Source organism: Thunnus maccoyii, chromosome 19 (assembly GCF_910596095.1).
Source record: "Thunnus maccoyii chromosome 19, fThuMac1.1, whole genome shotgun sequence".
NCBI classification, from domain to species: domain Eukaryota; kingdom Metazoa; phylum Chordata; class Actinopteri; order Scombriformes; family Scombridae; genus Thunnus; species Thunnus maccoyii.
The window spans coordinates 11,387,473-11,410,445 of record NC_056551.1 but is presented as its reverse complement, the minus strand read 5'-3'; the positions used below and the strand labels follow the sequence as shown (position 1 = coordinate 11,410,445).

Genomic DNA, 22,973 nt, shown 5'->3' with positions numbered 1-22,973 from the left:
AGTCTGTCTCAATACAATACTGACATGCCAATGTGGGTCCGGGCCTCTTCATAGAAAGAAATTGACAGGTGAAAGAGAAAGAAAGCAGGAAAAAGAAACAGGAGGAATCATCAAGTAATGTCAAGACAACACTATGTCAGAGAGTGAGAGAGAATAAAATGACATATTGAGTTGTCATTGTCATCTCTGTGACAGTTGTGCCAAATATATGAGGTCATACTGTCAATACAGTAAAGAAAGAAGACACCTGCTCCTCTGCTGTTGTGGGATTTTGTGCATCTGCTGTGGTTGAAGAAAGGTGAGTCCAAAGATATATATATCCAATCCGTTTTGTTGCAATCTGCAACCTCACAACCTCAACCTTTATTAACGTTTGTGTGGGCACATACTTCATGAATGTTTCATGGCAGACAACAAACAAAGCTGTTAGAAAGAAAGTAATGAACACTACTGCTCTGATTTAGAAGTTAAACAGATTTCATTAAACCTTTGAATCTTTTGACTCTAGATTCTTTGTCTCTAAACAAATAGCTGTATATTACACTTCCATATGCATGGCAAGATTGGGCTATTTATGAGACTTAATTACACCACCAAAACAAATTAAGATTCTGCTCTCCATCTCCGGTAATGAAAGGATTGCCTTCCAAGAATGCATTATTGACAACAGAAGGTAGAAATTAACTCATAAATCAGTTTCTGTGGGGGGCATGTCTAGCTGCAGGGCAGATAATAAAAAGACAATAAAAAAAAGAGTAGGTGTTACAAACACAACACAAGGCGCATGTTTTCACATATGTTGTCATAGATGTCATTATTTTGTTAGAGAGTTCACAGTGACAAGCAAATGGAGAAACAGGAAGAAAAAGAAAGAGGGTAACATGTTAGAATGTGGCCTCAACATACAATACATGCTTTACATGGCTGTCCACCAGCAGGTTGTCAATGCAGTCTGGAACATATGTCTCTCATATGTCCTAATCATTGACTGTATATAAATATGAACATCATGACAGCTACCCAGAAGTGAAGCCAAACATCTCAATTGCTCCTTAGTGGCTGGCTGCAATATGAGTCATAAATCCCACCCCCTCCTTGTTAGAAGATGGGACATGAGCCATCTAAAAAATCAGTGCACATCAAAAAAAAACAAAAACATTTCAAATACATTTTTCCCAAAGATGGTTTCTGTCATTTTACGTAGTTCTTATCAAGCTGATGTTTGTACAGGTGCTCATTTTTTCTGATAAGTTTGTTTTTAATTAGTTATTTGACGTTTGACAGCTGCTCTCAAACCTCTGTCAGGCGGTGGGACAGCTGAGGGGGCGTATCCCGCGAGTTGTCATCCCACACAGACTCTGGTTCCAAATGATGTCACACAAGCAAGATGGCAGAAAGGAGAGTTTTTGGTTTCACTTTTGCATAGCGGTAGGAAGTGGAGAAGCGTTGTCCATATTAGTATACAGTCAGTGGACCTAATCGTAACCTAAATCCACTTGTGAAGCAGGGTGACATGTTTTACTCCACCCTGCTACAGGCCACAGCGAGTAGCCACTCTGCTGTCTATCACCAAAATGGCCGGACCAGCACAGAGGGAAAAACATTATTAGCAGTCCACAGCATGCATGGCTGGAAATATTTTCTCTTTCTGCCCTCTCTCTGGGCCATCTATCAGATCTCAGACTTATTAGGTGCCAAATACCGTGTGCTTAATCATCACTGCTACTGCTATTGCTACTTTTTTCTGTGTCATTTTGACTGAAAAGCAGAAAATACAGACCTTACTTTATTCCGGCTGATTAATTCAACTATTGCTGCTTATGTTCAGAATTTGCTGACTGATTGACTCCCTGTAGCCAGTAGTGATTACAGTATTTCCATTGTGTGCCCACTCATTATATGTGCAATATTTCACCTCTCAACTGTTTTCTCACAGTGTACTAAAACACAGGTATACATGAATGGTACCTAGATGTGGATGCAGAGGAATAAAATATTTTACTTGCTGGAGTGTCTAAAATGCCCATTCAGTGCTAATTGGTGAGGTTTTCATTTGAGCATCCATCAAATACAATGTTTATATCTCATAATCCCTACTGTAGAAAATAGAGGATGCAGGTAAGCATAGCTGCTCCGTCCATCTCCTTTAGCCCATAGCAGATGTTGCTCCTGTTGCCTGTGGGTCCAGACAGAGCTTGGGGACTTCGAAAGTTGGAGCCTCTCCTCCCCTCTCTTTCTTCATTTGTCTTCTCCCCTCCTCCCTTCCTCTCATTCTTTCCAATCCAGGTGGACTGTAGAATCATGTCCTCATTACTGGTCTATATGACGCCTTGCAGCATCCTGCACCAATCCACACAAGTGATCATTTCTCACAAACTTCTGGGAATACAAAAAGGGGAAGAAGAAATGAGTGGAGCTAGATGTTTAATCCTTTTTACATATGTAACATCTGTGCCTCTCAGAGCTGCTAGAACAGAAGGGGAAAAAGTATTATGCATGCCACTTTCACGAAGCTGGGACACAAACAAACAGGCAACAGTCAAATGAAGTTTTAGAGCGTGTAATTAAAAAAGTTGAAGTTTTGCAGCAGCTCAGTGGCAATTAACTCAATTTTGAATTCAATTTTTAGCAGTCTGTTGCTTCCTTCCTTTTGAAACACGTTTAAAGGAGTGGTTTTGTTTTCATTCACCAAAGCACATTGTGTGTATCCTGAAGGCTTAACAAATATGTTGAATGCATTACCTACCTCACAAACCATTTGCAAAGTCTTTTTTTTAACCTGCCTTGTTTGCATCAGCTTGCAGTCATCTTCTTCTTTTATTGGCAAATTGAAACATTTTCAAGCCATTATTGCTACCACCTGCCGACAGGCATTATGCCCTCTGTAGTCGACCGAATAAAGCTAGGTTTATGCTACACGCCTCTGTGCGTGCCCGCAGCACAAATTAGTTAACTGCATCAATATCTACTATACTTCCAGGGAAACTTTCCAGCTAACTAAACCAGCTGCCTATGCATCTATACTTGTCTGTTTGTTTACATGTGTGAGGCTATGGGTTGCTGTTGCTTTAGTGTGTTGGCATGCCAGAGAAGTAGTTAATAAGAGAAGATTTGTCTATATTATTGTTTCCAAAAGAAACTCAAGAAAACCTGGGAGCGACCCAGGTTGAAAAATGTCTGAATTTTCCTATAATGTCTGCAACCACATGCTTTTTATGATAACAATTAAAGAAGAAAAATTGTTTCAATATTTATCTTTAATGCCCCTCAGTTAAGTCAATCAGAATAATCTTGAAAGCACCAGCCAAACTGCCTAGATTAATCAAAATCCAATCAGTGATATCTGTGCAATGCATGTGAATGATGGAAAAACAAGTGAATGAATGAAGACAGTGCAACCCATGGTCCCCTATCAAATCCATCTTGGAGAACAAAAATTACAGCAATCAATGGAACACATGATCATGTATAACAAAGTATGTTTGCTGACCAGGCTGAGTAACCCAAAATTAGATTTGAAAGAGAGAACACACTGTGTAATGAATTATCCAGACACCAAGCTCTAATTCACTCTCTGGGATTAAAACACAAAAAAGATGACGTGGATAATAACACACTGTACACACAGCAATTGGCTTCCAATTGATCGGCTCTGAACAGGGACCTCATTACATCTCATATATGATCAGCTTGCAAAAATACATTGCAGCCATTCGATAGTTGCCTTTTAGAATCCTTTACACTTGGGTACAAAACAAGCACTCAGGCCTGTCACAGGGAGTTGAACCAAAGTGGTAAATTAATCGTTCAGCTAAATATTCCCTACAGCAGCAGCTGTGCAGACACACCATATGCTAGCTTCTTTATACAAACAATGTAATAGAGTGTGGGTGCAAGACAATAAATCATTTTCCATGACACTTTCAACAGGTAGCTATCTAGAGCTGTTTGTGGAGGAGGCTGGTTCTTCGAATCTTTGTATGTCCTCAGAGGAAGTGTAAGTCTCTTTTTATAGGGTCAAATTGCTGCTAACTTCTGCGGCTGCACACGGCTTCAACTTTTCAACAATGAGTCTATATATTTTTGTAGGACTTAAGCATCAACATCCATTAGCAGCCATAAAATTCAACAAGTCGTCCAAATTAAATGACCACATAGGTCATTTGTACCTGCACTCCAGAGTGACCCATTGGAGCATAATATGCTGGTTTCTAAAACCATTACAGATCACTGTTAAAAAAATATATATATATGTTTTATGATGTGACAACGCTGTGGTTAGGGTTTGGTTAGGTTTAGGCACAAAAACAAGTTGGTTCAGGTTAGGGAAAGATTATGGTTTTCTTCCTTAAAGTTAGACAACCTTCGTCGTCATGGAAACAGAACAGTTTTTAAAAAATGCCCCGACTCGCAGTTAGAAACGGGAAGCGAACAGTAGTTCCCTGCAGCTAAGTCCACTTTTTGCCACTTGCCCTCTAACTAACTGTCTAGCCATCCACTCAACCAGGCTCCCCCTAATAAGGAAGTCACTTTATATAGGTCATAATTACTATGGCAGCTAGATGGCGTCTGTCACTCAAATGTAACTATAGGTTGTTTTTGTCAACTGAATTTACAACCTATAGGGTCTTTTTTCTTGGCTTATGAAATAGACTGGAAATGCTTAGAGATATTCCTGAAAGTTGTGGTAACAAGGGTCCACTTGTGGCATTGCTGGCAAACAGTCCATTTACAAGCATCAACCATTTCTTTCAAGCTCTTTTTTCATTTTTTACACAACCTCTGTTGTGTAAAAAAGTTATGTTTGAGTGACAAACCTTCTAGTGGCCGTAGTAATTATGACTTGGAGCAGTAGAGTTGTTCAGATGACGTCTATATGTCAACAAATTTTCTCATTCAGAGGAAGAGGGGTGAATGGAGGCATTAACCCAACAGTGGACTTTGCTGTTCATTTCCCATTTTTTACAACGAGTGTCACATTTGCAATTGCAAGTCGAGACAGTTTTTTAAAAAAACATAACATTGTTATTATTAAAAGTCGCTTAACCTAAGTAACTTTAGCCCACATCACATGTTTCTCTTACCTTAACAAAGTGATCATTTAAGCCCAAACCATGAGCTTTACCTAAACCTAACCAAGTGGTTTATGTGCCTAAACCTTACCAGACCATAAACACAGTGTTGTCACATCATAAAACATAATTATTTTTTAACAGTGATTTGTAACAGTTTTGGAAATTGAGATTTAAAAAACATTTTTTTTTTTTTTTTTTTTTTTTTTTTTTTACCCATGCTGTCTGTATTTGCTTTGTTTACAGCAAAATAATCACTTTTGGAAAGATATTCAAGTGAGGCTCTTCCACTCGTGCAATCAATGCCTGCCATTGGTGCATGGGCACACCTGACAGTACCTTTTTCCATTAAAACGCTGCCCACTTCAAACAAGTGAGAGGAGCACAGGCAGAATACAAATACAGAAATCACTCATGTGAAAAAAGAAATAATATTTAACTTTGGCTGATGATTGTGTAGACATCACCCATGTAGGACGCTTCACATAACAGTAAGAATCTGATTAAGAAAATAGGTTTTCGGGGATTTTAATGCACTGCACTGTTTAGTGGAGCCTGTGAAGGTACAACAAATGTAGAAAATTAATGTCAAAATTAATAGAGGAACTGCAATTTAAAGGGCTTAGAGACATGCTTTCCCACTAAGCAATAATTCCTTTTGCCACTTTGCAACCACCACAGCGAGGACCAGCTGAACAGGTCAGCAGGCTGTGATGCTTGTCACTACTTACATAAGTTGATTAAGACGCAAACTGAATGATTTAATTATCCTCTGTGATGTCCAGTATTTGAAATATGCCACAGTCCTGCTCTCCAGTGCTCTCTCTGTCAGAGACTGTCAGGCTGCCATTCCATTACTGACTACAACCAGGCCAAAACGGAGAATGAGCCCTTTGCTGTGCACTGACCACAGCCCAGTCGGTGCCACTGAATTGTCCTATATATCATTTGCTCAGGGAAAGGCTCACAGTGTTCAAAGATTCCCTCCCCCCCCCCCAAATACTCAGTCACATCTGAACAGAAGCAATTTGTCCTCAATATCAGTTTGCTGGGTGTTTGCCTGCCTCTGCCCATTTACTGGTTTGTCTCAGTCTGGTGATCACCTTTTGACTTTTCTCTGCTTGTCTCTGTCTATCTGTTCCTCTCTCTTAAATTCTGTCTTGTCTTTTTTCTATTAACATTTAAGTCTATTTGGCAGCTGCAGCAGAGGTAGAAAGTTTCGGTCCTTGCTCTCTTTCTGCTCTACTGTAGCTCTTTTTCTGTCTTTGAAAATGATGTTACTGTAGGATATAAACCAATTATCCATCATGATTGATTACATAATGTGGTTTTATTTATTCACAGCAATCCATACATCTGAATAATAACTCATGGTATAAAGAGATGGCATTGTAAAGCATAAATGAATGCTAAACTATTTTCAAAAACAGATAAGCAAATAAAGCAGCAGCCTTAATAACTTTTTGTTGGTGTATCACTTGTCTCCTGGGATTTACTTAACAAATAAATCAGCATGTGAATGAAGAACTGCTTTTCTGTGAATGCATGTGCTGGTCTTACTTTAAAACTAGCACATGAATATAGCTTTATTGCTACAAAATGATTAAAACATATATCCCTAACAAAGCGTCTTATCTGTCTAAACCAAATTTAAAGCCCCCCTTTGCTCTAAAATGTTTTGTTTATTGTTACTTGACTTGGAGGTTTGACCTTCACTGTGCAGAGTGCATGCAAAGTTTGACACTAAACGGCTGTTTTCATATTCATCTGCTGAAGGGGAAAGTTTCTCTGTGCTCACCTGTGTTTAAAATGTGTATATATGAGATAAGCTTGTGACAAATGGTAGGAGCAGCATCTTTTGCCCAGCTAAAAACCAATTAACTACTTAATTTTATTTATTTATTTATTTATTTTTAGGAAAAAACATATTAGACACACATTATTATTCAAGGCAGAGTATTTTAAATGTCTTAAAACATGACTAGAGGCGTTCTTTAATTCAAATCTGTTTTCAAATTTGGACAAAACTTATTGAAAAAACAGACTGGAAACATTTCTTCTTGTTATCAAAAAAGAAAACTTGCTTCCAACTTAAATTCAACACATAGCAAGGTTTTACTCTGGTGTCTTCTCTGTGATGTCAGCTAAGGTTTTTCTCCTATACGGTCACAGATACTTTCTGTGATTAAATATCTTCAACCTGCAGCACAGTGAGTAAAATGCCAAGTCCAGGCTTCATAGAAGCACCTATATATTCTGAGGCAGTGGTCAGGATAAAATGGGCTTTACGCCACACTAATTTAATCCTGCTAAAAGCTGCTGTCACACGGCATATCAATTATTCATAGGATAAGACCATAGGAAAAGGTCAATTTACTGAAAGAAAGCTTCTAGTTGATCAAATAATAAGGTATGATCAGTCCCAAAATAAAACTTTAGAGTTCATATTTAAGTAATACTGTATCTATCCATTCAGGTAGATTGAGCTGCTGTATCCGATTGACTGCAGAGACTGGTTGAAGCCTGATAATTCTGAGCTATAGCCAGGGACTCAAAGACTAGAAGGCCTGAAGGAAATGATAACTCTTTGAATTTTAGAGTGCATTTTAACTTTACGAAGCAAATATGACAATGTTGTGCAAAAATCATTAGCATTAATTTAGAGTCCTTGCTCAAACCAGTGGTTAATTGAAATGCAAATATTGGCTGGTAAAATTAAAATAGCTGGATGACAATGGTACCCTTGCAGATTCTGAGCCTTAGGACTCAACAATTACCTAATTCTTTACTGAAGGGGAGCAGGTCTGAGAAACCAATTAGGAGGAAAAGGCCTCTACAAAATTATCAATTTATTACCATTTTGTTACCCAAAAAAAAAAACCAGAATAAAAATGTGTTTTAAATAGTTAGAAAGGTGGAGATAAAAGGGAGAAAGTTTGGGAAAAAGAGAAAAAGATTCAGATACTTGCAGAAACACATGATGGTGCCATGTAAAAATGTCCTGACTGATTAAGTTCTGGATGGAAAATGAATATACAAATCCATGGTATTTCACTAAATGCCAAAAACGTCAACCTCATGGTGGTGTTAGAGGACAATGTCAGTCAGATATATCCTCCAAGCAACATAAATATCTGTAAATTTCATGGCTAAAAATACAAGACATAACAGAAACAATCAATTTATGAGTGGTTTACTCACAGACAGCCACTTCAATCACATAAACACATGCCCTCTGTGTAATGTGACAATTATTTTGTGACGGAAAGCGAGACTGTCATTCAAAATATCACATTTTCCCTTCAAGCCACATTAACCTAATCACAACACAGATCACATACGGAACATATTAAACTAGTTTTGCTCAGTGCTCTCCGCCTCAGACAATTTCATGGCTGCAGCCAGACTGCAGGCCTCACTGTTTGGCCACTGGATGTGAATTGCTGAATATTTATATACAGTACCAGTCAAAAATTTGGACACACCTTCCCATTCACTTGAATGAGAAAGTGTTTCCAAACTTTTGACTGGTATTGTATGGTATATATCGAGGATTGGATTTACTGTATAAACACATGTACACACAGAGAGACAGTACACCAGACATAGGCTGCAAGATATATTTGTGTTTTGTGTGTGTCTGTGTACATCCTGAATCATTTGGAGACAAATCATAAACACCTTGGTGGCTAATAAAAGCTAAAATATGTCTTAGGCAAGACTTAATCACTGCATTAATCACTCAGATATTATGAACAAAGCAGATAAACAGCCCTAAAGGTGCCAAGCTCAAAATATCTCACCTACACAAATATTCCTGATGGATTTACAGGGCCTCATTTGAGATTGCCATAAATATTCATAAATTAATTTCATACTTTGTTTAACCCTACCTGGATGGGTGAAATAATGATAAGAGCCAGGGGGTCCCATTAAGCCTCTGACTAATCCCAATAAATCCACTTGCCTCCGCAACGCAATCCAACTTGACTTGTCTTGTTCCTAAATAATACTGACAGTTGCAGCACCAAGAAATTTGTCCTTGTTGGCTTACGCCCTGTCCAACCTGTCACTCTTGGTGGGGATCACCTGGATTGATTGCACGAACCTTGACATGAAGAGCGTGTGAGGCATGTCTGTTCTCCTCTAGGTGTATGATACCGCATGAAGGAGACGATAAGGAGGGTCAAAGGGTAATTTCTAACGGCATTGTCTGACATCTGACTGTTAAAAAAGAAGCGCTGACTGTGCTTTCAGCAGTTGGCTACAGTCACCACATCAGTAAAACAACTTCAGTATAGTCATAAGAATTTGTTCAATAAACTGCTGGATACACTTTGCTGCAACCATCAATTTAATTTTTGTATATGACCTTTTTTTGCAGGGCTGTAGATTTTCTTTCTTGTCATCCAAGTGAGTTTTGATATATTGTGCCAAGCGTATAAAACGTGTCTAAATGTAGAGAGACTTGCTTTTTTCAAATGCCGGCATACAGTTGCTTGATGCAAAAGGCTATGCATCTCATGGAGGGGAAAATTGCAAGATTTATATTATTCTCCACAGAGGCAAATCTATCTAATATGACAGTTTAATCCTCTCAGAGAACTATTCAGCAAGATCAAAGAATAGAATTAGAGCATTCAAAGTTTCTTCATGTTGTTGCCACACTCTAATGCCCTAATTCTGAGAGCTGATTACTGAGGCATCTTCCCTATTAGGTTGTAAAATGTTAGTCAAGAGACATTAATGCCATTGTGATGTACTCCTCAGGAGTATTAGGAATGAAATGTTCTCTCTAAATCCCCTACTCAGATCATGCAGAAAGACCTATTTGAGATGAAAACATTCAATATGTTGAGAAAGCTTTCTCATAATATACACAGTATGGTCAAAGTAATGCATCTGTGTCTGTGCCTGTGCCTCCCAACTTTTATTGACTACTAGTACTATGAAAGGTGACATGGATCACATAGTTGTATGTATAGATAGTTAAGACTTTTATATTTTATGGTCATTTTCAAAAAGAATGCCGTGTCAGAAAAAGAAAAATCTTCCTTTAAAGCACAATGTGAGGCAGAGTATACAAATGCCTTACCTTCAAAGCAATCTGGCAGGCCATGCAATATAAGAAGTCCTTGAAACCTTTATACTCATTCAAATTCATTGCGCAACACATCCTCATAATTAAACATCACATAGGTCAAAACAGTCTGCTTGTTTTAATTTACGCTGGGTTAAAGGGTTAGAAAATGAATAGACGGGAGAACACATGATGAGTGGATCCGCTAAGATATATGGACCATTACAATAAAAAGCAGTTAAAAATGTACAATCCTCCCACTGCCTCTTAAATTCACAAATTAGTAAACATTTTATTCAAGCACAAACCAATTACATCTGGCCGTATTCACAAATCCACACATATAAAAGCACAAAGAAAGGGGGAGTCATAAAGAGGCATATATTATCCACATAAATTCCATAAGTGTAGGGGCTGTAAGGTGCTTTGTTGCCTAGCTTTACCTCTGTCTACCAGTTTCATAATGGCCCTTCTCATTCTCGTTGTTGGCTCTTACAGCCCAGTGATTAAGAATGAGTGATGTATTACAATGCCTGTGAGCGAAGCCGAGCATAACGTATGTACCAACCCATGGGAAGAGCGCTTAAAAGTGAAATGAGCAGTAATCACCACGGCTGTAATTATGTCCCATTTGTGTTATTCCATGATTTCAAACATGTCAAATGTGAATACACTTTTAATGAGAAATAGCCAAGTATAACTTAAGCCAGGTTAACATGTAAGTCGACTTTTACAAATGTACTTAGACTGCAATTACAGCATATTAATGACTGCCAAAGTAAACCTTGAGTGGTGCATATAAGAAGAAGCAATTAGAAGTACCATACATGCACCGCAGGCACTGTGATATGGTAACAATACAATTTTAACACATTATTATTATTATACATCATACATACACATATTTTATTAACACTCATATTCTAAAAATCTTCTTCATGTGAAAAATATGCATTTAAAAACAGCCTTCTCACCTCCAGCTTTAGTTAAATAGTGCACAGCTCACACACACATTTATTAAAACTGTTTAATCTTTTATTTGTTTCAGTGCATGATGCTGCATTAATGTGAATACATACTTTCCTGCATGTTAATGTGTAATTGCAACTGTGTAATATCAGAGAGCCAGAAGACCCACTTAGCCAAGTATCTTATACAGTATGTACTATGTCCTTGTTAATTTACTAACAGACAAAAACCAAGACAGAGCATGCGTTTGTACAAGACACAATGTTTTCACTGCAGCACTACAAACCGTCGTCTGAGCACTAATGCTTTCTGTCTTTCTCGCTTTCTGTCCAACTTGTTTCACCCTCTGCTTTCATGAGTGTGTTAGTCTGAACCTATGGACAAATTTTAACAAAACACAGCCAGAGGTTGTAAATAATAGAGGGGAGATAAAAGCTTTGTGGCAAGGGCTACAAAGCCAATCTGCTGTGTCTCCTTTGTGTGTCTGTGGTATACCAGCTAAGCTCTATAACTTCATCAGGCTTAATGAGCTCCTCAAATTTCCTGTGATAAATAATTTGACATAAACTAGAACTAGCGTGCCTAAAAACCCCTAATTAGAGTGTTTCACATACACTCAGCTCAAAATGAACTGTTATTATCTGATATACTCATCATGTAAAATTCATCTGATTGGTAGCAATCAATAGATGGTTTTGCTATCTTTGCAAAAACTAAAGAAAAACTTAAAAACATTGTGAATAATGGTAAAGGAAAATGAAAAGGTTGGGAGCAATGCTCAAACCAACTCCGATTGGAAGCCTTAACTTCATCACACTAAGAAACTTTGATTTTTCTTGCTTTAGATTGGCTTTTGATGTCTGAAGTTTGAAGTCTTAGAAACAGACCAGAATGGAGAGTGAGACAAATCAATAATCAGTAAAAAAATTGAATAAAGATTTTTTTTTTTTCTATTTCAAAAAGACCAAATATGAGACAGAATTTCAAGCAGATTAATATCAGGGAATGACTGTGTTCACTTTGCAGGTCAGAAAACCAGTGTGGCTTGTATATTTGATTTAATTGATACAATACTTCCATGTGACAGGTTGGTAGGCGTCTGTAATGAATATTTGAGCATCATGTAATTCCTGCACGTCTCTCATCTGTCAACATGCCAGGTCATACTAAAATGCTTTGTGTTCATCATTTTAAATGTACCTTTTAATGATCATAATAATTTACCCCACTATCACTAATTAAATACTCCAATGACCCATGTAATGTTAGTGCAAAAGTGCTGAAGGACATAGGAAGTGTTAGGTAAATGAGGTCATAACATTTCAATGCCTTGCTGATCTGCATCTCAGATTTCAGACATTTCTGCCTCTAAATTGTATTTATAAATAGTTCTATGCAGTCAGAGCTTCTGAGCTACAGCCCATGTTCGACATGGAATGATACTATTCTGCATGTTTTGGCCAGTGTAGCCTACTACTCATATTCGTTAGTCATGATGCATGTTCTAATTGCAGAATTGGTTTAGATTTTTGAAAATAATTTTTCCAAATCCTCAGGATAAGCAATTTTTGAGTAGTGGCCAAAGTCAGAACTGTAGGTCATGTGACACCTTTGGTGGGCACAGAAAGACAATTTAAGATCACGATCAAGACAGAATTTATTGTCACTCTGTATACAATACTCAAATTCTTTTCCTTCAGTACCGTGTACACAATAAAATAATAAAAACTGATGGTAGCATTCAAGTTGTGGTCATTATTAAAGGCAACCTGTGTAGCTTTCATGTGAACAAACTAATGTGCTTATATTCAGTGCTTCCCAACACTGCATTGTAAATGTCCTTGAGGCATAACAACTGTGTTGAATGCATTTCCTTCCACATAAAACATTCGCTAGGCCAATCTTTAAAGTATTTTGAAACCTGCATTGTTTACATTTGCTAGCTCACAGTCTTCTTTTTACCTGCGTATCTGTGTGTCTATATCAGTTCATGTTAGTAGGCCATTCAATATCAACATGCAGAAACTTGAAACCTGCTAAAGTTCGGTCAGCCATCAAAGCAAACTTATTATTTGATAGTGTTGTGAAGAGAAGGTTAATCAGCCTGTGCAATGGACCAGTACCTTTTCTGACTATTGAAGCAGCAATATTGGGAAAAGCTTGGGACTGAGTGCAAACAATACATTTTGGGAGCAGAAAGTTTATTGAGAAATAGGGAACTTGAAAGCAGATGACTGACAGTAGTATTTTTAATACAATTTTTAACTGGCTACACAAATGACTGCAGTAGTCAGTACAAAAACAGACACATTGTGAAGTTTGCTGATGATTCTGTTAGGCAATGGTCCATTTGTTGATGGTTTTGTTGCTTGGTGTAGTGCTGCCTTTTTACAGCTTAATATAACCAAAACCAACAAGATGTCCATTGATTTTAGATGAAAACCCCTGGCTCCTATACATACCACCATCAAGGGCCAGGTGGTGGAGAGTGTTGAGACATATAAGTAGGTGGGAACTGTCATTGACAGCAAACTGTGCTTTGACCTAAACACTGATGTCTTATGTAAGAAGGGTCAACAATGTTTGGTTTGCTTGAGGAAACTGAAGTTTTTCAATGTTGACGAGACACTGATGACCATGTTTTACAGTTTTTTTAGTCAGTATTGTGTTTTTCTATGATTTGAATTATTCAAGAGACAAACCCTGCAGAAAGCCCATGCCGTTGTTCTTGATGTTGACCACCCACCACACTGAGGGTCCCAGATTCTTCCCTCAGGTATCCGTTTCAAGGTACCGATGATTTGTTCCAACAGCTATTAGCTTGTTAAATAGATAGTACTATAGTAATGCTTTACTGTAATGCACTTTACCCTAGACTACAACCCACTGTGATGTGTGTTTGACTGTCTTTTTTTAACTTTTGTATTGTTCTTTGTGCTGTCTATTGCTGTGTTGCTCTTGGCCTGCGAAACAATTGCCATCTGGGATCATATTACAGTTGAACTGAACTGAAAATAAGCTGAATTTTGTAGCAGAGACTGACATGGAGATGGTTTAGGTCTAGATAGTGATTTAATTATTTCTCTGATTTGGAGTGAACTACTGAGTTTCATTTTCAGTTATATTTTTAGACAGGTAAAATAAGATCTGTAGTGGAAACCCTCTCAGCTTCTTTTCCAGGATGCCTCTGTACCCATAATCTCTTTCACAAATCTGGCAGGACAGACGGTGAGATTCAAGCAGTCAGTGCCCATTGTTTTCTCTGATGAATGCAGTGTAGCCAAAATATTTGGGAATGAACAGTCTACTGGAGAAGAGTTGTGTGGACCTGTTTCTCAATATGATTTTGATGGATTTACTGTTTTCTCTTGTCATTCAGTACAGTACAGTACATAAATAATTTTTCATTTTTTATTTAATAATCTAATTTTTTTTTTTTTTATCAGCTACAGCTCCCTTTGTGGGTGTCAAACCTAGACATCTGACCAACAGCCAAAGGAGAAGTGAGAGGGAGGAGAGGTTTGAATAAGTGCTAACAATAACACATTAGGTTAGTGCAGGGGAACTTCAAGGATGGTATACACATATTATGTGGAATTACCAAACAATCACAAATAATTGTTATTAAGCTCAATATAGCCTTGCATTTGACCCATGTTGCACCTCATGCTCATCGTATAAATTCACATGTTGAGATGTAGACCCAAAATCCATGGGTTAGTTGCAATGTAGATTGCTGTAACAGCACAATATGACAGTCAGGTCTTTAAATAGAGAAAAGGGCTTCTCTGGTTGATGATAATTATTTGGCTGATTATATAGGAATTCATAAATGGTTGGCATTAATGTGCTAATGTATTACCCATGTATATTTGTCTATTTTTTTAAAATGTTCCACTGTCTGTCTTAGATTTACATGTGTTGTGTGTGTTCACTCGCTGGTGTTATGCAATGTATGTTTGTTCTTTAACCCCAACTTGAAATTCTGAAAACAAAAAATGACATAAGCATAAATAAAATTAAATAAATAAATGTAAAAACACAGAAATAGCCTTTTTCAATACCAAAATGTATTTATTTATTTTATTTATGTTTATGTAATGTTTTTGTTCTATATAGTCAATAAATTATAAAATAAATAAATAACGAAATAACCATAGGGAATAACCATGGAAATAACCATAGGAAATAACGTGAAAAAGACACTCAGGTCGATTTAACACTAGCACATTCGACAAAATGTGAAACCGACATTAATGGTGAAAATACGTGTCATATATAATTCATTCTATTTCACAATAAATACTTACTGCTGGAGATGTGGCCAAACATGAGTCCGTTTACACACTGCACATAATAATAATTTTGAGGTCTCCACAAATATGTCGTAAGTGCGGTCTGAACACACAACTACATGTACTTACTTTCCAACATGGCTACCGACAGAACGTAGAATTTTGTTTTGGGGGTTAACATTGCGGATTATTGTGACATTTGGACCACATGCAAGTTATTTGGTTCACAAAAAACCACCACTGTACCGTTATTACTATTCTGTCTCGCAGATTAATTTGTTTTTAACGAGTAACTGGGAGATGTATCGTCGCGGGGCGGCAAAGAAAGACCACAACAACAAACCGGTGAAGAAGGACGTGAGTGACAGTGATAAATACGCCGACCTCTTGGTATTCGGCTATGCCTGCAAACTGTTCCGAGACGACGAAAGGGCTCTTTACCACGAGCATGGAAAGCATCTTATCCCATGGATGGGGGACAAGAACATCATGATTGATAGGTCGGTTGAACACTCAGACCGAAACCTTATGCTAACCATCTATCCTGTCCGTTAGCCTGTGTCCAAATTCAAGGGACCACTTTGGAGTTTGTCTTGCAGAAGCTTGGGAATTACCAGCAACTGGCGACGAGTGTCTTGTTTCTTGTCTGCTAACTTGTTTTTGGACATTCTGCACTGAAAAAAAATAATTAAAAAAATGGTATCTGAAGTTTCTCGGGTAACATGCTAAGATGCAAATATCCCAGCCAGTAACATCAGCCATAATGCACAACTATCAATATACTCTTAGTTGCCAATTTATTAGGTACACCTGCTAGGACTAATAAAGTCTAAGGCAGCGACATTGAAATAAACAGTGTGGATAAAACTTTATTAAAATGCAACACAGTACGCAGAACAGCTCCACATACAACTTCCAAAATGATCAAAAAGTCGAAACAGTTTACACAAAAACTGAACATTATGACCTTCATAAAGGTGACAGTTATTGCTGTTGTATCAGGCTGCATTAGCTTAAGCTAAATGTGCCACATAGACTGGCAACTGAGGGTAGATTCGAGACAAACAAACAGATTAAAATGTATTAGCTTTGAGGTTGGCTTTGTATCTTGGCATGTTGGAAGAATTTCCTCTGGGAACTTTTTACTCCAGACATACTTTGTAGTCGAATAATATGGTAGTAAAAATGGGAGTATGACACAGAAAATGTTTCATTCGTTTGTCCTTTTCAAATGGAGTTTTTGCCATCAAATACCTATGTCTACACCAAACAAATGTCCTGGTATTTTCTTATTATTTGCTGATATCCACAAGGCCAGAGCAAATTCTAACCAACACTTAAGTTACTGCCGCTAAGGTGATTCACAATGTCAGTGTGAAACCACCTAATCAATAAAAGCTATTTCCATGGTCATCTCAGCCTTTCTACGAAATGCTGCTGCAGACAGTATGGTCATGCTTTGTCATGCCACCTGCATACCAAACATATACTAAACAAATTTAACCATAAAATAGTCCACATGGATTTCTTCTATTGAATCACCTTGATCTGCAGTGGCCCAAGTTGTGTTTCATTTGTACAGCCTATGTATGTGTGTCTTTATCACATAACCCAGTTCTTTCCCCAGCAAGGTAGGCAAAGGGGTCCTGCCAAACCCCGAATGCCAACCGCAGCACCCCATTTCTTTGTCTTCATGAAGAAACTGCAACTGAGAGGTGGCGTAGAGGGACGAACCCAGGGAAATGTCGTCCATTTGGGTTCTTACGGATAGGTATTTATGTGCTCGGGTTTGTGTGAATGTAACTTTCTTTGCAGATGTAGACGTAATGATGAGTGTTACAGGGGGGAATTGAACCCTGTAAGGTAAGAGGCGAGTTGCTTTAATTGTTTTTTTTCTTTTGATGTAGGGTTGTTGGTTTTTAAGACTTGTCTAGGAAGGAAATAGCAGCAGAAAGCTTGCTAGGTATATGATGAGCATTATGGACGATTAAGCCCCAGGACTTAATTAGGACTATATTGTTCTGTCAGTAGTTTGAGAACATTTCGCAACTTAGTATTTTACAAGTACACTCCCTTTTGACAGACCTTGTGACAGAGGTTAGAGCATTTTTTGGATGTTGTAAATTTTGGGTTTTTATGTCACCCTCCCCTGGTAAGTAGGTCCATGTTGTGTATAAAAGTCTCTGTCGACTTCCTTCTCTCTAATCCTTTTCATCGTCCAACAGATACGATGGGCGTGGTCACTTACATGACCTCTCAGAGTATGACAGCGGGTCATGGAACACGTCCTACCAGCTGTCGGAAGAAGAGGCCAGAATTGAGGCACTGTGTGATGAGGAGAGATACCTGGCCCTGCACACTGACCTGCTGGAAGAAGAGGCGAGACAAGGTGGGCGGAGGCACTCAGCATAAAATTGTAACACGCATATGGTGCACCTTAATGTGACTGTGCTCGTAGTGGGTCACGCAGGGTGATATTGAATTGAATGGTATGTGTAAATATCTGCTTTCATTTCTTGAATGAGGCATGGTCCTCCACACGTAGTGAAGGCAAACAGCAAGATAGCAGAAGATGAAGTGATCTTATCAGAATTTTTGTGGGCCCATCAATCATCCGTTATTACCATCTTTCACCCTATGATCGTATGACGTGACGGTGAAATGACAAACGGCAAACTCATGATGAACCATAAACACTATGGATGTATTTTAAACAAGATGTGAGATAACTATATTATCCACATACACGCTATGGCTATGTAACTTCCACTGCTAGAATTAGAAATGAAAAAAGTGCAGAGCTAGAATGATAAATCAGCCATGCTGAGGGATCTGTATCAAGATTCATTTTTTAGTCATGTCGTGTGTTTATGTAAAAAATGGTTAGGGTTAGTTTTTAAACTGCCAAATACTGATATCTGTGTCAGCCTCACAAATACAGTATTAGTCAGGCTACATAAATGAGTAGATATGAGAGAATTTAAGTACTACATGTTTTTTTTTAAATGAGCATTTGCTGCTATTTATGGTCAAAACATATAATTTTATAATAATGTTTATGAATATTATTTATTTACCATTCAAATAAATAACAGAAAAGACTTCAAGTCTGTTATTGTGGTATATGACATTAAACATTACTATTTGTAGCTGCTTTCATACTTGCTCTGACACTTATAAATGGTTTGACACTTGTATTCCTCTGACAAAACACATACACTGCTAACATGGCATAGCAACTCCCCTCCCATTTTTTTTCTTTTGAGACAAGGATTTTCAATACACAAATTACTTTTGTTTCAGACCTTCTCAGGCAGTTACTATTTAAAGTAGTATGCATTTTTGATTATATTTAATCTGAGGCCTGTGTCCTCTTTTAACACTTCTCCACTGATATGACAGCCCTGTCTCTACAGAATAGTGACAACTCTTACAATTGCTATATAGTGTAGTCTTTTTTTTTTGCCTGGAAGAATGTTCAGCAGAGGGACATCTCCTTCCAAGGCATGTTCAACTTTCCATCTATTAAAAAGGACTGGCTTTGACTCTGCACTAAAGAGCTGCTATTTCTATGGAAATCACTTTCGACTTATCTAGGATACTTGAATCTCAGGCATTTTACATTATAATGAAACAGGCTGTTTTGATGACAAAGCACCCTGCTGAAAGACAGACATAATGACTGTAATTGAATTAATAAGCCACAGTTTTAAGTGAAATATGGTGTCTTATGCCCAAACTGACAAGACAGAATGAGTCAGTTAATGATTTGTGTCACACACACTCACACACTCACGCAGAAGGTTCATCCCCCAGGCTGGTTTGCCCTTGAATTTGGAGGCCTGACCCCATTCACTCAGACTATTACCCATCTGTCCACTAAAGGGACAGCAGGAAAGCATTAGGAATATTGATAGTTTTAGTGTGAATTATGCCCTTGCTTCTTTAATAAAGATATATACAGTAATTCACCTTGAATTTCAATAGAAAGGGGTCAGTGTCTAAGGCAAACTAAACTATGCATATTTGTCTAGCAAGAGTTATCTTCATTGATCAGTGTGATTTAGAATAGAATCCCACATGCACTTTGTAAAATGTATGGCATCAATAACATTATTATTATTACAAAAAACTATCATTAGTTATTATTAGACAGTATTATTCTAAATTTTTCAGTACATAATTAGATGTTGTTAGTTATCCAGGGTTGGGGTTAGGCCAAAATATAGAATCATGGGCAGTTTGTGCAGTGATTAAAATGATCATCGATGTAGAAGTAAATCATTCTCTGTTTTGTGTTTTCTTGTCTGCTACAGAGGAGGAGTACAAACGTCTGAGTGAAGCTCTGGCGGATGAAGGCACCTACAATGCAGTGGCCTTCAAATACAGCGCTGACTACTATGACCCTTCCCAACCCACAGAGGAGGAGGACGCTAACAGGGAAACTGGTGAGAACCCACACTACACTCACGGACTTACCGAAGCAGTCGCACTCATACTGTACATATGGAATTATGGGTGTCTCACACGTTTGTAATAGTACAAAAAAAACACAGCAAATAATGCGAAATTTGCAGAAAGGGACTTTTTAACGTCTTGTTTTTCAACTATTTTACGATTCTTGAATGTTTCATTGCTGCGGTCTGCTGTGAAGAAACAAGCAGCTATGTGTAATCCATTTCTTCTTCTTCTTTTTTTTTTTAAACAGTTCTAATTCATGCAACCATCCGTAAATACACAGTTTCCAGGGGGTTGTGAAAGTCGAATTTCTGCCTGCAGAGCACACAATGAGCTAGTCAAAGATATTTGAGATTTTAAATTACATTTAGTATTATACAACAATATCATAGCACCGTCAAGGTTTAGCATAACAGTATTTGTAACAGCCTCCCACAGTTGCAGCTTAAAGATTTCAAAAAATTTAGCCATGAGTGGAAAGAGGTTTGACATTTAGATCATTTAGACCTGTGAACACAAGCGTCAATTTTAGTTGTCATCCATTCATATCCAACTACACACACACACACACACACACACACACACACAACACAGGTTTAAATATTTGATGTGGAGATTGCTGGAAGCACTTTGTCCCGGCCAGTGGCTTAACAAGTGTGCAGACTAGATGCCTTTCTCTGGGGAGATTGTAGAGCTGAGTCCAGGGTATTATTATCTGCCAACATTCCAGATGCCATTAGAATTTGTCTTTGGGGAATAAGTCAATAAGGGCTAAATGTCACACTGGCTATCACCATATTGAGCAGATTTCGGTTCGGTTCTTGTTTGTTGTCAATTTTTTTCCCCCCTTCCCTTCCTTGAAGTCTTTGACATTATCAAAAATACAAATTCATGGAAAAGTCAAGAACCTCCTCTACCACAATGAAAATTAATAGCCTCAAAGATGGTGTTTTGGACTGACAGATATAGACATACATAATCACAATATAAATCAGTTCATTATCACTATTATTTGCTCATGAGTGAAAGCCAAATAAGCCAGAAGGTTGATTCCAGCATGATTTATTATCTTTTCTCTGTTAAAGCATGTCAAATCTAGGTCTTATTGTTAACCTTCCTGAAAAACCCCACACTAATTGTTACGCAGTCATTCCACAATACACCCATTAATTTAATTTCCTGTCAGAATAAGGGACTTGATTTAAATGTGCGCAGGGTTTATGCCAGAGATTGCTAGTATGACAATGTCCTCCTTTGAACATAAATGTCCTGTCACTACAATCTGCCTGTGCCCGGCTATCCTCCATAACATCAAAGGGGGAGGATCAAAGCTGTCTGCAGGCTTCTCATTTTTAGATTTTACCAGCTCTTCCAACACTTATTTCATTCAGCTACAAAATAGGATGATCAGTTGATATGATATCTGATATCTTCATTTTTATTTGTCAGATATGACCTGCAAGTAGTTTGCCATCATTGCCATATGTGGACAACTATATAGCATTCACCGTTACATAAAATTGCACTTTTGAGTGTATTGATAAGAATAATGAAGAAATACAGTAATTTGAAGTATCACCGTAATGTAGCGATTATTACTAAATGTCAGCCACAGTAAATTGGTCTGGTTTTCCAGATACAGATGAGTTTTTTGTCGTTAGCTTCAAGCAAAATACAGATGAAAATATTTACCAGTGGCACAATGAAACCCTGGTGAAGCAAATCACTTTGATCCATATGGTTTTATAATTTTGTTTAGAGCAATGGAACACAAATAGAAGTTATATTTCTAAACTGATATGGCTTATATCAATTCGTGTCATTTTAATATGATTGCGTAGCAGTCACTGGATGTACAGTTTTCACATCATTGTTTATTTTCCACCTTAGATGGAGCAGTGACCTGCTTGAAAAGTACTACTGATACAATTTGACCCGTTCCCAGACAATCCTGGCTCAAACACAGCGTCCACTGTATCTATTGGCCCTTCACTGAAATATTTGAATTCCACATATTTCTACCTATTTGAGGCTTTTGACTGTCTTATTCAGCTGTGTAAGCAGGCTACCTTCTTTTTTCTCATATGGCACTACTGGGGTAACGCTATTCTGGCTATTCTGCTTTGAATAGAGGAAAAATCACGTGATCATGCTTTGAGGTTTGCCTTTAAAAGGCTGGAAAATACCTCCATTTTGATGGGTTAGTTGTAATGTGGAATAACCATTGAGGTTTACATAGTAAGCCAATTAAGAATTAGCAGCATTAGCACCAAATAGTCAGCCATGCTAATAATCCTATTTTAATAACTGAAATGACAATTAAGAGCATGTCTTAGACATGCTTCCAAAAGCAGGGCACTGTTTGGAAAGCCATTATATCATCATTTAATTGGAATTTGAGACTTGACACATGAGTGAACAGATGGGCATTGTGTGACTTTGAGGGCCTGCTGATAGCTGATTTCAAAACTGTACCTATGGGATACAGGAAGGGGCCAAGTGAAATCACTGAAAATGGTGAAAGGGCTGGATATTTTTTTCCATTGATGTTGTGTCTAAATTAAAGGATTTGTTCCTTTTTATAGCTGTTCAAACTCCCTATGTTAAAAGAAAATGTTTCTCGATAGTTTCCAGCTGATATATTTGTGTAGTGGGTATAATGGTGGAGGGCTTGTGGTTCAAAACATTTTAGGAACTCTAAATTAATTTTATTGCTCAACTGGGTATATATCCAGCAGAGCATATTTAGTTTTTTGTTACAAATTACCAACAAGAGTTAATCTAATTATTTTTGTCCAAAAAATCTCTTGACATGCATAGAAGAGGCAGAGCCTGAGGAGAGCGAGGAGCCCTTTGTTGCTCCCCCAGGGCTGGCTATCCCCCCTGACGTGGAACTGGTGAGTATTAATTATCCCATCGACTTAGTGCTGTTGATACACCATTTTCCTTATATATACAGTATAATGTAAACAACACATAGACATGCATGTAAACCAATACAAAGAGTATTTAATAAATACCACCTTTGTGACACTTTATTTGTTCAGATGTTATGTAATAGTCTATAAAATGTCAGAAAATTATGAAAAATGCCCATCA

General features: G+C 37.7%; 1 protein-coding gene across 2 annotated transcripts in view; it reads left to right on the top strand.

The window, feature by feature from the left end:
* Positions 1-15,528: 15,528 nt before the first annotated feature.
* Positions 15,529-22,973, top strand: part of LOC121885485 (splicing factor SWAP) — a 64,106-nt gene continuing 56,661 nt past the window's right edge. The window contains exons 1-5 of one of the 2 annotated variants that reach the window (XM_042394976.1): positions 15,831-15,916; positions 17,116-17,187; positions 17,642-17,805; positions 19,733-19,864; positions 22,695-22,771. In XM_042394976.1, the coding sequence (XP_042250910.1) occupies positions 17,159-17,187; positions 17,642-17,805; positions 19,733-19,864; positions 22,695-22,771 (402 nt within the window). In that variant the 5' untranslated portion in view covers positions 15,831-15,916; positions 17,116-17,158. Of the gene's footprint in view, positions 15,917-17,115; positions 17,188-17,641; positions 17,806-19,732; positions 19,865-22,694; positions 22,772-22,973 lie in introns of both variants that reach the window. The other variant, XM_042394975.1, reaches the window with a different exon arrangement.